Raw genomic sequence first — 16,148 nt, forward strand, 5'->3', positions numbered from 1 at the left:
TCGTCTTGCCGGTGCAGGACCATCCCTGCCGTATCGTACATACTTTCGAGTATATATATATGTATATATATTTCTCTCTCCAAAGGGGTATATCCAACTGAAATCTGGGAACCGGGCTCAACCTCTCCTACGCCGAGGGGGCTGATACCAGCTCCAAATATTCAATCCGATCTTCGTTCCGGAGGTGACCGGGAACGCGGCATGCCACGTCTCCGGATATCCCGATCCATCCGGTCGCAGGTTCTCCCAGAAGATGGCATTGCCTTTGATGGGCTTGAATGTAACTCCCTGCGAGGCAGCGGCAGCGGAAGCGGCAGCATGGCTTGGCTCGCCATCCTTAGGCTCCCCTCTTGGAGGGGCAGCAGCAGCAGCATCCGCAGGGCACTCCACAAACCGACACCATTCGCGGAGGGCCGCGGCACTCCGAGGCATCCTCAGCCGCGGAAAGTTTGTGCCTCCACCCTCGCAGTCATCCCCCAAGTAGACCATAAATGTGCTGAGGCGGTCCCCGCCACGGGCAGCGGATCCGGCCCAGTCATAGTGGTGGACGTAGTGGCCGGAGGTGTTGTAGCGTTGCGCCCACATGCGTTCAATGTAGAGGTGCGGTTTCCAGCCCTGGAATGCGGCGGCGCGGGCCTCGAGGCATCGGACGGTGTTGTCGCGGGGGAGAAGAGCGCGGTCGGAGAGGCGGCGGGTGGCATCGTGAGTTGTGTTTTGGCCGTTATAGATCGTGGAGAGAGTGTAGTTCGATTTACTTTCTAGGTGTCAGCTTTCCTATGATGGTTTCCCGTGCAAGATCATGGAGAAGGGAATCGTGCTTGGTGAATTGGTTGAGATGAGATCGAAGCACTGAGGCCGGGATAGAATGGTTTTTGAGTGGGAAAGTACCTTAGATTGACGATGTGGTCCGTTTCTTCCGCCGACAAGAAATCCTCAATATATATCACCAATGGGTCTTTCTGCAGAAGGTGAACCCGGTAATTGTCGGGGGCACAATTTGGAATGACCCCATCTGGAAGACTCAGGATATCCGGGTTGAGGGTGAGGCCCGAATCGGGCTCGGTCCCGTCGGCATCGAGGTCGAGGTCGAAAAGATTCCCTGCGGAATCGGGAAAGAGTTGGCGGAGGAGCGGCGCGAGAACGAAGAAGTATGCGGGGAGAAGATAGAGCAGCGACGAGAGGAGAGTGGAAAGGGAGAATTTGGGCATATTGATCAAATCCCTCCCCCGGTGGTTTGATTGTCGGATCCCTATTCTTGCGGAGGGCTCGGCAGGAGATGGATAATTGATCTGATAACTCAGTCTGTGCATTAGAGTTATGCAAGTACATTAGTAGATATGCCACTTGGTGAGCCTGTCCTTTCATGATTAGTCACGGTGTCGGGAATTTGTTCAGACGCCGCACATAAGCCGAGAGACTGTTATCTCCGAGGAAGAACCATTTGGTCCGGTCGACTCCAACGAGCTTTTGCGTTTATCCTACCTCCTGGTGTAGTCAGCACCCACAGGCCATGTTGATCAAGAAGGCCTTCCCATGCACGCGACAATGCTCGCCTGCGGACAAGCGATGGCTCCGCTCATACACGAGGGGCCACCTCCACGCGGTCTGGGGTCTCCAAACACCATGGCGTCATGGAGTAATCCGGAGTCAAAGGATCTTCACCGCTGCTTTCGTCATGCTGTCCAGTGAGAAACAAAGACAGAACCTAAAAGGAACCATTAACGATTGCATGCGGAGACTCCGCGTTTTCAGTCTTCCAGAACCAGCGTCAACGCGGAGAAGCGTTCTTGAGCCCGCGTGGGTGGTGCGGGTGAGCGCCGACCCCGCCGTCTAAAGGGACTTCCGGTCAGCTGACCGCTAATCTCTTTAAGGTTAGTAGGATTAGCACTATCGCTCCTTCGCATTGAATTGTGTTTGACTTATGCAAATCGACTTGCTCATGGCTGAATTAAGCCTCGTGTGCGTTGCCCGTCTCGGTTAGCCCACATCCACCGGCGGCAACCTTCTGCTCCTATCCGAAGCTCTACGTAGCACTATACGCTGCATTTTCCTCGGGCAGATCTGGCAGGTCTGAAGACAACACATCTCGTACACAATACCTACATTATCTGCGCCACTGCATCTCCATCTCAACCGACTTTTAGCTTTTGACCTTCCTATATACCCGTTAACTGGTGTCCTATCCACGGCGAACTAAAGCTTGATCGGCACCAAAATTATGCACGTTCCGGCTTAGTCGGCTCTCTTCCGAGGAAGGACTCCATCAAGGAATGGGGTTAAGGCTTCATCCCGTTATCATGACTGGCCTAAACATGATTACGAAGAACATTGGGAGGGGAAGGGTGTCAGAAACCGGCTAAGTCCTCTCTTGAACTCGACAGGGGCGTCGAAAAGTCGCTTAACCCTGATTGTGGACCTCCCTGTGTTGGGCCAATTCTCAAACTCCTACGCTCTGATTCGCCGAAGAGCCGACACGAGGCGAAGCCGAAGGCATCGATGCTGGGCCGTTCCAGACAACAACGAGATCGGCACTCCGAGTTCGTGACTCTGGTAGAGATAAGGCTCTTTAAGGCCGAGTTTAAAGTTCGTCTGGGAATGGGTTGGTCCACCGGCAAAGTCTTCACCGTGGCCAAGTCGCCACAGGCTCGCTACCTTGGAACGTGCAGAGCCCAGTCAGCAATCAGTCATTTCACCTGAGGGTTATTTGCTTTCGCAGGCGCCGGAACAGTCGGGTAAATGTCCAGTCTAAAGGGGGCAACCAGGATTATATACCTTCTCCTCGTGCAGGGAAATTTTCTAACCTTCGCCCCCACACCCTAAATCTGCGGCTGAATGTTTCCTTCGCAAGAACTTCTCCGCGCCGGCTAAGCGAGACATAGTCAGTCTGGGGAAAACTCTCCCCCGACCCAGTTTCCCACATCACGAGGCGACCTTTGTGGGAATCAAGGCAATAGTTTGCATGATAAGGACCAATTAGCTGCTTGCTTGACGTATCAAATGCGTGCTATTCACAAGAACCCCCATGTTGAGTCTCCCCAGATGGGGTTTCGGTCAGACGTGGATTGTGGAGAGCGTTCGACGAAGAGGAGAATCCACACGGTTCAGCGTTGATGCGTCGCTCACTGTAGATAATTACTTTAGGGGCCCGGCCCGTCTCGACCAGTTTTTAAATCTTCCTCAACTTCCGCCTTCAGAACTTTCTCTCCCCCATATCTACTTCCATCATCTCCCCCTTCCTTGTCTCTGTTGGCAGGAAGCCTGCTTTTTTTTCTTTCTGCCTTTCTCTTGGTCTTTTCACCTTCAAGAGATAATTGGGGCTTTTTCATAGGTCTTCACATCTCTGTTCTTCTTTCTCCCCTCCTCTCCCCTTCCTTCCTTCCTCCTTCTCTCGCCCCCTCATAGCAATGGGTGGCATTCTCCACCTGGTCGAGGATCGGCCTACGCCGAAAGCTGTTTACAACTGGCGAGTGTATGCATTGGCCGCCATTGCATCATGCGGTTCTCAAATGATCGGGTACACCAGTGGTTTCATCGGCACGACCATCACATTGGACTCTTTCATGACCGAGTTTGGCCTGGACAAGAAGACTAGCTCCGAGAGAGACTTGATCAGCGAAAACATTGTCTCTCTCTTCATTGCTGGTGCTTTCTTCGGAGCTTTGCTCACCTATGGTATTTCGTACTATGGGGGACGCAAATGGAGTTTGACCATCGCTTCGGCTGTCTTCGTTCTCGGAGCGGGTTTGCAGTTGGGAGCCAACAGTTCGACCGGTCTCGGCATGCTTTATGCGGGCCGTGTGTTGGCCGGTCTCGGCACCGGAGTTGCCTCCAATATTGTCCCGATGTACCTGTCCGAGCTAGCCCCTCCCGCCATTCGTGGTCGTCTTGTTGGTTTGTATGAACTTGGCTGGCAAGTTGGTGGCATGGTCGGTTTCTGGATCAACGTAAGTTATTCGCCCGCGCAATACGGTCTTGATGCTACCCAGCACCTTTCCCTACTCCTCCAGGAATCAGGGCCTCTAAGCTAACCTTCCCTGCTTCTAGTATGGTGTTGAGCAAACCATTCCTGCCAGCCACAAGCAATGGGTCATTCCGTTCGCTATTCAGATTATTCCATCAGGAATGCTTTTCCTCGGCTCTCTGTGGATGAAGGAATCTCCCCGTTGGCTGTTTACCAAGGGCCGCCGCGAGCAGGCCATTGCGAACCTGTGCTGGGTCCGTCAGTTGGAGCCCACTGATATCTATATCACCGAGGAAATCGCTGCTATGGATCAGAGTCTCGAGGAGCAAAAGGCCACCATCGGTGTCGGTTTCTGGAAGCCCTTCCAGGCTCTCGGTCAAGCCAGGAACCTGCAGTATCGCCTGTTCCTGGGATGCATGCTCTTCTTCTGGCAGAACGGCTCTGGAATCAACGCAATCAACTACTATAGCCCGACCATTTTCGAAAGCATTGGTGTTCAGGGCAACACGAAGGGAATCTTGAACGGTGTCTTTGGTGTCGTCAAGGCTGTCATCACCATCGTCTGGCTGCTTTTCCTGGTTGACCAGCTCGGTCGTCGCAAGCTGCTGCTTATCGGTGCGGTTTGTGGCTCAGTCTGCATGTGGATTATAGGCGCGTACATCTGTGTGGTGGAGCCTACCAAGCATCCCCAAGACCACCTCAACAGCGGTGGTATCGCGGCTATCTTCTTTTTCTACCTCTGGACAGCCGTCTATACACCTACTTGGAACGGTACTCCGTGGGTCATCAACGCGGTATGTTCTTCTGTGTTTTTTCTGTCATATTTTGCACAATCCACTGACTGGTCTGGACAGGAGTTCTTCCACCCCAACATCCGTTCCGTGGCGCAGGCCGCCACCACCGCCAGTAACTGGCTTTTCAACTTCCTGGTCTCCCGGTTCACGGAGCAGATGTTCGAGAAGATGGGATACGGCGTGTACTTCTTTTTTGCCTCCCTGTCGTTCCTGGCATTCTTCTTCGCTTTCTTCCTCATCCCGGAGACCAGTGGCATCCCGCTGGAGGTGACCGATCAGCTGTTCAAGATCAAGCCGATCTGGCGGGCCCACTCCATCCTCAAGGAGCAGCTCAAGGAAGAGGAGGAGCGCTTCCGTGCGGAGATCAAGGATGGCATGTTCGACAAGCCCGAGCCCCAGGAGCACCTGGAGAACACGAAAGCCGCATGATGATGGAGTTTGTCGATTAGCCCGTTTTGCTTTGATTTCGGTTTTTACACCTAGACGGATTGTATATATGTGAACGATAGATCATAGACCTGGATATATATTATTTCTTCTCTTTTTGGACATCTGCATTTGTTGGTAGTGAAGTGGTTGAGTTGGATCAATAAAATAACCAGTTAAATAATTGACATCAAAAATGGCTTAGCATCTTTTATCTCGATGCACTTGAGTTGTTTTCTTTTCACTCCTTCGAAGAAATGTGGATGCCTAAAATTCTCCGCTGACTATGCTGCAGGAGGGCCCTGCATAATTTTCCCCAAAAGACGGCCCCAGATGGATTGACCATCCATTCCCCTCAAAGACAAAGAGAAGGGGGAGGGCACCGCCACCCCGGGGTAAAAAAGCCAAGCCAAGTGTGCAGTATGTACAGTACAGTACCGACACTACAGCAATCCCTCGCTCCGTGACGCGATCGGGTTTGGAGGGGTTTTCTTCAGCGGTCGAACTGCAGGTGACTCGCATAATTCTTGATTTCCTTGGTGGTGTCACCTTCCAAGACGGGGGGGGGGAAGCGACTTGGAGCCTTGGGAAGAGACATTTCCAACCTTGAAGCGTTCGGTAGTCTTCTAGGTACTACAGGGGGAAAAGCTTTTTTTCCCCTGTTGTTTCCGCGGGTAAGTCAGGTCCAATGCTTCGACCTTCGATATACATTTACAGCAACTGTGCGGGGATGGTAGGTTATGAATGAAAGTTATGAATCTCGTGGATGTATTCAGGGCTTTGGGGGAGGTCAGTTGAATAGCTGGATGGACTATTTTAGTAAGATTCACGGCTCGGAGTGAATGAACTTCCGACTCAATAATCAGAATACGGAGGGACTGAGAGGGGTAATCCGACCCAGTTAGTAATTAAGTATCCACCAGCTGAGTCGAGTCTTTTCTGTACTGCCATTTGTGGTAGAAGTAGGTATAGTAGGTAGTCAGTCCACCTGTGTCCCATGAGTGGTACAGTACATACAGTTTGTTGTATGCACAGGGGGGACACTTGACTCTGAAAGAAATGGGTGGTGGGTGCATTTGCATGCAAATGCCGCTCTCCTGGGCTCCCCCTCCCTCCTCCCCGGAGAAGCCCGGGACCATCTGACTAATGACCAAAGAAAACACAAAAAAGAAAAAAAAAAAAGACACCGAAAAGAAAAACAAGGTTCCAAGAAACCCAAGAGTCCAAGAAGTCCAAGACCTGCACCCTCTCTCCTCGGGGTCCTCGGGGCGGGAAAAGAAGCGCCAAGAGAGGTAGGGGGAGAGAGGAATTACTTGGTATGTTTTGGTATTTTGGCCACCCGGTCATTCTTGACTTCGTGGTGGACGGTTCGATAGCGAAAACAAGGATCAGACTTTCCCATAAGATGAATCCAGCTATATTAGAGCTAAGTACTCCGTATTGTACAGTACAAAGTAAGTACCTAGTGAGGTGTTGGTTGGAATCGTAATAATAATCCGTTGGCTGGTGCTTCCTTCCCTCACGGCTCCAAATGTCAGACACGAGAATAGGCTCCACAGGTCTTTGCGGAAAAAGAAAAAGCATCGATTCCTGCAGCTACTCGACCTTCCAGAGTTCCAGTCGCCATTTCTACGAGGTGATAATAAGTAGGCAGAGAAGGAACGGGGGGAGAGAGGGAGGGGGGAAGCGCAGAACGGAGGCCAAGAAGGGTAACTTGGCCAACTTGGCAAGTTTTCTTATGCGGGGGGAGAAAGGGACTACCAGGACTAGGTAGTCTGTCCGTCGGATTGTCAGACAACATTATTATTATCATGGCAGCTAAGCAGATAAGTCACGGTCCCTAGATCATAGTAGGACGGACTAAGTTCAGTCAGTCAGCCAGTTGGTCCCATGTGTCAATACGGGGGCGAGGGAGAACGGTTATTCGAGGCTTCGTTCAAGCCCACTAGGACTAGTTTCGAATCCCTTAAGCTCTAACCATTCCGGCCGGCACTAAGTTAGTTTTAGTTGGGAAACTAATTTTCGCGGTGGATGGTGGGTTTTGTGTCCGTGGGGGGGGGGGGAAACGAAGGCAGTTAAAGATTGACAGTAAGATTGAGAATGTTCTCAGCATGAATCAGAGGTATGATATCAGCCTAGACATAAGCAGATGTCCTGGCAGTGGTGTAAACTTTCTGTAACTACTAGGTAGTAAGTTAGTAGGTTACCTGGAGTGTTAAAAGAAAAAAAAAGAAAAAAAGAAAAAAAGAGTCAGAAAAAGAAGAAGGGCCAGACGATGCCATGCCACGCCACGCAGCCCCGCACGGTGTGTCTTGGCCCGGACAATGCCCAGTCCTGGCTTGGGCTTCTTGTCTCTTTTTCTCCCCTCCGCCCGGTTGAGTCTTCGCCTTTTCTAGGCAAGGCTCGTCTCTCGCTCTCTCTCTCTGCCTCCTCGGCTCGGCCCCAAGACTTTCCTCCCCTGATTCTCTCTTCTGAAGGCCCCCTCCCCCCTCCTCCTCCTCCCTCCCTCCCTCCCCTTTCCATCTCTTTTCTTGTTCTGACTCTTACAAACATTATCTTCCGTCTCTTCCTCCATCATTCTTGTTTGATGTCCCCCTGGTGGTCTCCATCTATACAGTCCACCTACCTATACTTCTCTTTATATTCCAAACTACAATTACTATATTGAATCAGTATAAATTACTGGGCGCTTTCCCCACCTTTTTCGGTTGCTTGACTTGACTAGGCTGCGGTATCGGTGCGCGTGTCTGACTCCCTCTTTGTTGTTCAACGAACGCTCTCACCGCGTCTCGAAGCTACCGACCGTCTTAGCCTACTTCTGCCTTCTTCTACTTCCCCGTGGGATATACAACTCTCATCGGTTCATTAACCACCGGCTCTTGTCTCTGTTTGACGTATTTGTTGATTATATCCCCGTTGGGGTATTGTGTTGAGTCGCTTGTCTACTTCCGCTGGCATCCCAAGACAGGGACAAGAAACAGAATTTTCTTGGCAATGTCGGAACCTCAAGACACCACCACCACCACCACGGCCCCTTCGACGGCGGCTCCCCCGGTGCCTGCACCTGCCGCCCAGGAGCCTGCTGCTCCCCCTCAACAACAATCTCCTCAGGTCTCGTCGGCTACCGCTGCGTCGGCTGCTGCGACTGCTGCTGCTGCGACTGCTGCCGTTGCTAGCCCTCCCATTAACGGCACCACCACTCGCCCGGCCGAGGAACTGTCCTGCCTGTGGCAGAACTGCTCTGAAAAGTGCCCGTCTCCCGAAGCTCTCTACGTAAGTTGTCTCGGTCTTTTTTCTTCTTCCTATCTCTTTGCTAGTTCATGCTCTTCTCTTCTGGCTCTGGCTCTGAGGCACCTTCGAGTAACCGGCCACGTGTCGGCTCGACCGGTCATGATCATGGGGAAACGATCCGCCGCTGACCGCTCTGGTGCTATAGGAACATGTGTGCGAGCGTCATGTCGGTCGCAAGAGTACAAATAATCTCAACCTGACCTGCCAATGGGGTAGCTGTCGGACGACGACTGTCAAGCGCGATCACATCACCTCTCACATCCGTGTCCATGTGCCGCTCAAACCACACAAGTGTGATTTCTGTGGCAAGGCTTTCAAGCGTCCCCAGGATTTGAAGAAGCACGTCAAGACCCATGCTGATGATTCCGTTCTGGTTCGCTCCCCCGAGCCTGGCTCTCGGAATCCGGACATGATATTTGCAAGTGGCGCTAAAGGTATGCGACCGCATATTTACCCTTCGGGCGTTGACCGACTGACGCATGCTGTAGGGTACGCCGCGGCTGCTCATTACTTCGAGCCCACAATCAACCCAGTCCCTAGCCAGGGTTACGCCCATGGTGCTCCTCAATACTATCAGTCTCACCCACCCCCTCAACCTTCCAACCCATCCTACGGCAATGTCTACTACGCCCTGAACCACGGCCCGGAAGCCGGACACACCTCGTACGAGTCGAAGAAGCGTGGCTACGATGCTCTGAACGAGTTCTTCGGTGACTTGAAGCGCCGCCAGTTTGACCCGAACTCATATGCGGCTGTGGGTCAGCGGTTGATGGGGCTACAGAGTCTGTCGCTGCCCGTTCTGAGCAGCGGACCTCTGCCCGAATACCAAGCGATGCCTGCCCCCGTGGCTGTAGGTGGCGGTGGATATAGCCCTGGAGGCCATCCCTCCGCTCCGTCGTATCACCTGCCCCCGATGAGCAACGTGCGCACCAAGAATGATCTTATAAATATCGATCAATTCTTGCAACAAATGCAGGACACGATCTACGAGAACGACGACAACGTTGCCGCAGCGGGAGTTGCCCAACCCGGTGCTCACTACGTCCACGGAGGTCTGAGCTACCGCACCACTCACTCGCCGCCAACACAGTTGCCCCCTAGCCATGCGACAGCTACGACAGCGGCTAGCGCCATGATGCCCAACCCAGCCACCCACTCTCCCTCCACCGGCACTCCCGCCCTCACGCCTCCTTCCAGTGCACAGTCCTACACCTCCGGTCGCTCCCCGATCTCTCTCCCGTCCGCCACTCGTGTGTCGCCATCTCACCATGAAGGCGGCCACATGTATCCTCGCCTACCTTCGGCTACCATGTCTGAGAGCATGACAGCAGGCTATCCGACCACGTCGGGTGCGGCACCGCCTTCCACATTGGGGGGTATCTTCGATCATGACGACCGGCGTCGATATACCGGTGGCACGCTGCAGCGCGCGCGCCCAGAGCCCCGCTCCATGCCTGATGCCATGGACTTGTCGCAAGACAATGAGAAGGCAGACAGCGAGCGCACCCCTCTCGCTAAGGGGCGAGCATCCTCACTGTCACCCAAGAGTTTCTCGGCTAGCCTAATCGACCCTGCGCTGTCAGGAGCGGCTGCTGAAGCCGAAGCGACGCTCCGGACCGCCCAGGCGGCGACCGAGGTGGCGGAGCGGGCTGATGTGCAGTGGGTGGAAAAGGTCCGGCTGATCGAGTACTTGCGTAACTACATTGCTTCCCGGCTGGAACGGGGCGAATACGAGAACGAGTCTCAGCGAATCCGCGACGAACGGAGCCCGGAGTCAGCCTCGGGGAGCCAAATGGAAGGGGTGGAGATTACGCCAACCGAAGCGGCACCAGCCAAGCCGGGAGTGAGGTCGGAGGCAGGGGATGCAGTGATGTACCCGACGTTACGAATGGACGAAGATGGCGATTCCAAGATGCCCTGAGGGCGGTGGCTGGGATTGGCTGAGGTGATCTTCTGATGTTCCTCCGGGCCTCTCTTGACCGGCGGTTCATATTCGTGATTTTTTTTTTCTATAGGGTACCTTGGGTACTTCTCCCCACTTTCCTCTTTCTGTTACTTATTTACGGCTATGCTACGAACGACTTGTTCTGGGCGATTGCGGGTTAGGTTTGATTCTGCTTGTTTGCTATTCCCAATGCGTCGGAGAACCGGATTGGCCTCGGTAGGCAGGCGGTCCTGATGAGTTGAAGTATTCTTAGTGTATATGATGAACCTGTATTTACTTGGGAGAAATCCATGCACTCGGTCATTGATCAGTAATGCGATCGGAACCATGTTGTTTTTGTTGTTGACTTCCGCAGTGGTTGTCCTATTATTGTGTAGCGTCGTATTTTCCCTCTTGATCCGGAGGGAGGAGAAGGAAGAGTGGGAAGGGGAATCCAGGGCGAGAGATTGCAACGAAGATGTTACCTGTCGGAGAAGCCTGAAGAGGGGATCCGCATTCCACACGAGCTGCACGCGGACACCATGACGCAACCAGTCTGAAGGGTAAACTACTGGCCTTTGCCTAATCCGGGGATGGTCGAGACCAGCGGGTAGCAGCAAGTTAAGTTGTGTGTACGTAGAAGCTGAGGAGGAGATGATGATGATGATGATGTTATTGTTGATGATGACGATGCTGGTGGATGGTCCAACCCTCCACCCCGCCCGCGCATCCGATCAAGTCCGCCTCGCTGACTCTGGTCCGCCCTCCTCGTACGGAGTAGACTTTGGGGAAAGGAAGCTTATAGAACTTGGGTGGGTTTCATCATAGATAATCACAGAGCACCCTGTCTGGTTGACGGACTGCTCTTTTCAAGAATTGCAAGAATTGAGAGGGGGTTCAAGGACAGAAACTGCATCCGGCAAAGGGTCAACAGCGGGCCATCTTGATTAAACATGGTCTGTTTGTGATGTTGCTTTGCTTGCTTGTCTGCTTGCTTGTTGGGATCCACTGTCTGTTTACGGCGTCGTATTTGGATGTAGTAAAATTGTTTACGGAGTAGACCGTATATAATAGGATCCGGGGGAAGGAACCAAGGGGGGGAGAAAGTTAAGAGGAGAAAGGAAGAAAGGAAGAAAGGAAGGAAGAGAGCGAAGAGTGAGCAAGAAAGAAAGAAAGAAAAGGTGAAAGGGAGGAAGATTGTTTGACTATTTACTTTTACTTATCTTCGCATTGCAAGTACAATTGCAATTGTGTTGGTGGAAGAACAAGCAATCCCGAGGATTTTTCCTAGTGATTGCAACTAAACTACTCAATCTGGCAGTGACGGCACCTTTCAAGGTTCAATCAAGTTCATTCCCCTTCATTCCCTTGAGTTGCAGTCCCACATGACTGACTGATTGATTGACTGCACTGTTTGATTGATGATTGATTGATTGACTGATTGATTTGACTGACGGGCTTAGAATTGGATTGACTCGGGAGCGTTTCTTTCCCATCTCATCCATCCTATTCCCTTGTGGCTGATTCATTCGCAGCGTCATCATCATCACCATCATCACTACTACTACTACTACTTTCTACTGCTAGCTGCTGCTTCTACTACTTCTTCACTTCACCACTTACTTCCACATACAATCTGCTTGTCTCGATCCTTTCCTCCCTTCTTTCCTTTTGTTCCTCTCTCCCTCCCCCTTCTCCTCCTCCCTTTCTTTGATTCATCATCTCTTCCTTTCTTCTCCCTCTCCCACCACCACCCCAGCCCTATTGAACGTGCTTGGCGCAAACCCGACCTCCCCTCCTCTTCCCTCCCACTTCCACTCCCCCCACGGTGGCTGGCCACTCTCTCTCGCAGCCCCCCTCCAGTCCCGTCTCACTCACTCGCTACTCTTCCCTTCTCTCTCACTAGTCACGACTCACGGTCAAATCGCGTCTCGTTCGTGCGCGGTGGCAAACCGTACCCTTGGGTCAACAACCCTGGACCTGCCATCCCGGTTTCCATTCGTCCTACTCCGTACTGTTCTCATTTTCGGTTGTTCGTCACGGGTGTTCTCACTCTTCAACGTCTGCGATTTTCTCTTCCCTAATCTCGTATTGTTGCCCCGGCCACTTGCGACCCTTCTCCACCACGACCACAACTGATTACACTACCACCGACGATAACATCAACTCATCTCGCTCCGCAACGCTTCCCACGATAACTTCTCCGAGCCCCTCCATCAACAACAACAACCACCACCACAACCGATCGCCTGCCTGCGCCGCTTTTCATCGCTCCGTCTGTTTTTGCACCATGCCTCTATCGAACCGCCGCCGCGCGCGGCGCAAGGAGATTCAGTTACAAGAGACATCCGACGCAGAGGCCCCGGATTCATCGCCGACGCGACCGTCAAATAAGAAGCGCAAGGTGAGTGCTCCCTGAACAACGATCAACGTCTTGACAAGAACCATCGACTAACTGTCTACTGTTGCGGTCAGGTCGAACATTCTCGAGTATCCCCACAAACGCGCCCGATCAAGCCCGAGTCCGCCGACGAAGCCGACGATGACCAGGACATGTCGGAGAATCAAGACCTCGTTGACCTGGTAATCTCATATCTCGAGGCTGCACGCGAAGAGGTTCGAGTTCATCGCGACTACTCCAATACGAAGACGGAGGCAGAGCAGAGCATTCGCGCCTACGCCAAAATTGCCGGTCGCAATTGGACTTACTATGTAAAGACCCTCCATGTCAACATCGGTCGCGAACCCGACCGCGAGCAGAAGCTAGATGAGCAGTCGAGTCCGGTCACGATTGCCGCGCGCGCTCTTCCGGAGGTGAATGTCGATCTGGGCCCCAGCAAGTTCGTCTCGCGCTTGCACGCGGAGATTTTCTACGATGGTGAGGACACGGGCTCGTGGCACATCCGTGTCAACGGTCGCAACGGGGTGCGCCTCAACAGCGTCATCCTCAAGCGCGGAACCGACGCCGTTCTCTCTTGCGGCGATATCATCGAGATCGCCAACACCCAGATGATGTTCGTCACCCCGGGCGACAAGGCGACCATCCACCCCAGCTTCGTTGATCGAGCGCAGCGACTGGCGAACGGCGAGGAAGAGCCTGCCACCTGGGATGCCAGTCAACACGCCCATCCTCATGCTTCTCACTCATCGACCAACACCGCTGGGACTACCGCGCCCGCTCCGCCATCATTGGCACCCGCACCGCAATTCCTCAAGCGCCAAGTGACCCCTCCTCCACGGTCGCCCGACACAGTGGGGGCCCGTACTGCCAAGCAGTCCCCTTTGTATAACCGCGGTATGATGATGGAGAGCACGGAAGAGATTGATTATAGCAAAGACTCGGCCAAGGACCTCAAGCCGCCGTACAGCTACGCGAATCTGATCGCCCAGGCCATCTTCTCCAGTGAGGAGGAGAAGCTTACCCTTAACAATATCTACAACTGGATCATGGACAAGTACGCTTTTTATCGGCATTCTCAGAGCGGTTGGCAGGTGAGCGTTCACTTCAGAATTGGAGGTATCTACAGTGCTAACCGGTTCCAGAACTCGATCCGTCATAATTTGTCGCTGAACAAGGCGTTCCAGAAGGTGCCGCGACGCACAGACGAGCCGGGCAAGGGAATGAAGTGGCAGATTGCACCTGAGCACCGCGAGGAGTATTGGAAGAAGCAGCTGCGGAAGGGCACCCAATCGTCGGCTCCATCATCACCTGCAACCAAAGTACCCGATCGCCGGGGCTCCACAAACGGCATGGAGGCCGTATTTAACAGCAAAAAGTCCCCACCAGTATCGTCCCCCGGTTTCAGTTCATTCCCAGTGGCTCCAGTCGAGGCGTACACTCCCGAACGAGGATCTCGTGCCCGCCGCAATGGAGCAGCGGAGCACAATTTACGCCCACCCAACACACGTGACTATGAAGAGCCTTCGCCGCTCCCAACCCGGTCAGCGACGAAGAACGCGGGTAGCAATGGGACCAGTCTCAGTCGAACATATGGGTTGTCGGACGCGGCCGTGGGATCACCTCCAGTACTGTCATCGTCGTACTATGATGACGGTCCATCGTCAATGATTACACCCGCCCCACAGCGGCAACAGCCGCGCCTGCCCCCTCCGAGCACGGCGCAAATACCATCCAAGTTCATGCCAATGAGCTCACCGGCGCAGTTCTGGAAATTTGCGGATATTGGCAGCACGCCGGCGCGACCGGTACCTGACATGAGTCCGCTCAAGGGAGACCCCGGGGATGTCCTAGGCAGTATCCCGAGCAGCAGTCCGCCACCCCCCAACCTCGCAAGTCCTAGTAAACCAGGAACAACAGGTATGGCTACCGGTCGTGTGTTGCCGCCACCACGGCGAGAGCCTGAGCCACAGGGTGGTCGTCGTCCTGCCCCTGGAGCGGGAGAAGAGGAGGAGGACGAGAGCGGGTTTGATTTGGCGAGGTAGGCAATTATTTTTAACGTCATAGGTTCAATGGCAGAAACTAACCGCAGCTTGCAGAGGCTTCCAAACGATCGGATCATATCATCGCCAGCTGAGTAATGCGGCGCGTACAAGTGCAGCGACGTCGTGAGGAGGAATGGCTTGTTTGCTTTGCTTTTGTTATTCATTTGCCAGAAAGGCATCCACGACGAAGATCGGGAGGGATTATGGGACCATGGCTGTATGTATTGATGTAATTGTAGATATTGCTAATGATTTGATGTCGTCCTTCTGGTGTCTTGTTAGCCACTAAGGTTGTATACTGTACATGTATATATACTCCAATTGCTTTTGATGCTCATTCATATCTGCTCATACCTATTTACAAGTCAACCCTGTCCATCACAAACATGCATGCATGAATGCATACATAATACCCCTAGAAGCTACTGTACACATCAACAAGCCCCCGAGAACCACCCCGCCCTCGAATCTAAACCTCCGGCCAAAACTGCCCCTCCAGCCAAACCACCTGCCTCCACCACCGCGCACACCGCTCGACCACCTCCTCCCACGCCTTCTCCGGGCCCGCCGAACTCCGCTGCACCTCGCGCTCCGCCACTTTATCAACCAAGCACGTAATCCCCTCCACGAACTCCTCGAACTCGGCACACGTCCAATTGGGAATCAACTTCTCGCGCAACGCACCCCCATCCGCATCCCCCCCCCCCGTTCTTTGCCCGTGGCATCGCCGCCCGCACATTCCGCCACACGGTCAGATAACACACCTCCGTCGCCCAGAGCACGACCAACCCCTCCAGCAAGGACGTCCCCGCCGATCCCGCCGAGATAAAGAGATCCGTGTACGCGGTTGTTATGGGCGAGGCGGTGAAGGCGCTGGCGGCTGGTGCTGGTGCTGGTGCTGGTGCTTCCCCCGGTTCGGGTTGGGGGACCTGGAACGGCGTGTTCAGATCGAGGGCGTATTCGTCGGCGACGGCGACGAAGAAGTCGAGTTCGCGGACGATGTTGGTCAGGGCTGCCGTGAGGGTGTGCAGGGTTTGGGTTTCAAGGGTTTGGGTTTCGATTTGGTCGGTGTTGTTGGGGTTGGTTTGGGTTGCGTGAGGCACAGGCACAGGCACAGGCACAGGGAGCTGGAGCTTGGCGAGCAGCGCCCCGATGAAGCGGATGTAGGCGTGGATGTAGAGGCGGTCTTGGGCCAGCCAGGCGGCCAGGCGGGGTTTGGGGAGCGTGCCGGCGGCGGCGGCGGAGAGGAATGGGTGGGCGGTAGGGGAGGTGGCGGTTGTGAAACTGGTGGTGGTGGGGGGCGGGAGGG

At 53.8% G+C, this 16,148-nt stretch overlaps 6 protein-coding genes across 6 annotated transcripts; 4 read left to right on the top strand and 2 right to left on the bottom strand.

Annotated features, from left to right (window-relative positions):
* Window positions 1-81: 81 nt before the first annotated feature.
* On the bottom strand, window positions 82-1,344 carry BO72DRAFT_453266 (oxidoreductase, 2OG-Fe(II) oxygenase family). The gene is made up of 2 exons (XM_040945941.1): window positions 889-1,344; window positions 82-754 (listed from the first exon to the last, which is right to left on the bottom strand). The coding sequence occupies exons 1-2, from the start codon at window positions 1,206-1,208 to the stop codon at window positions 118-120; spliced, it is 957 nt and encodes a 318-aa protein (XP_040795907.1). The 5' UTR covers window positions 1,209-1,344; the 3' UTR covers window positions 82-117.
* Window positions 1,345-1,510: 166 nt separating this feature from the next.
* Window positions 1,511-1,834, top strand: BO72DRAFT_501522 (uncharacterized protein; the record flags this gene model as incomplete). Its single annotated transcript, XM_040948990.1, has 1 exon — window positions 1,511-1,834. The coding sequence occupies one exon, from the start codon at window positions 1,511-1,513 to the stop codon at window positions 1,832-1,834; it is 324 nt and encodes a 107-aa protein (XP_040795908.1).
* Window positions 1,835-3,207: 1,373 nt separating this feature from the next.
* Window positions 3,208-5,256, top strand: BO72DRAFT_441028 (sugar porter family MFS transporter). Its single transcript, XM_040943469.1, has 3 exons — window positions 3,208-3,944; window positions 4,045-4,755; window positions 4,816-5,256. The coding sequence occupies exons 1-3, from the start codon at window positions 3,405-3,407 to the stop codon at window positions 5,182-5,184; spliced, it is 1,620 nt and encodes a 539-aa protein (XP_040795909.1). The 5' UTR covers window positions 3,208-3,404; the 3' UTR covers window positions 5,185-5,256.
* Window positions 5,257-8,175: 2,919 nt separating this feature from the next.
* On the top strand, window positions 8,176-10,393 carry pacC (putative C2H2 transcription factor PacC; the record flags this gene model as incomplete). The annotated part of the gene is made up of 3 exons (XM_040948991.1): window positions 8,176-8,454; window positions 8,618-8,906; window positions 8,961-10,393. The coding sequence occupies 3 exons, from the start codon at window positions 8,176-8,178 to the stop codon at window positions 10,391-10,393; spliced, it is 2,001 nt and encodes a 666-aa protein (XP_040795910.1).
* A 1,926-nt stretch (window positions 10,394-12,319) lies between these two features.
* BO72DRAFT_298560 (putative forkhead transcription factor Fkh1/2) lies at window positions 12,320-15,144 on the top strand. Its single transcript, XM_040940424.1, has 4 exons — window positions 12,320-12,800; window positions 12,872-13,888; window positions 13,940-14,835; window positions 14,894-15,144. Exons 1-4 carry the CDS (start codon window positions 12,687-12,689, stop codon window positions 14,964-14,966), a joined length of 2,100 nt encoding a protein of 699 aa, XP_040795911.1. The 5' UTR covers window positions 12,320-12,686; the 3' UTR covers window positions 14,967-15,144.
* Window positions 15,145-15,308: 164 nt separating this feature from the next.
* BO72DRAFT_501526 (putative transcription regulator PAB1642) lies at window positions 15,309-16,122 on the bottom strand (the record flags this gene model as incomplete). The annotated part of the gene is made up of 2 exons (XM_040948992.1): window positions 15,309-15,509; window positions 15,577-16,122. Coding segments are annotated over 2 exons (747 nt in total), but the record flags the coding sequence as incomplete, so codon positions are not given.
* Window positions 16,123-16,148: the final 26 nt, after the last annotated feature.

This window comes from Aspergillus fijiensis (genome assembly GCF_003184825.1).
Source record: "Aspergillus fijiensis CBS 313.89 unplaced genomic scaffold BO72scaffold_87, whole genome shotgun sequence".
Lineage (NCBI taxonomy): Eukaryota > Fungi > Ascomycota > Eurotiomycetes > Eurotiales > Aspergillaceae > Aspergillus > Aspergillus fijiensis.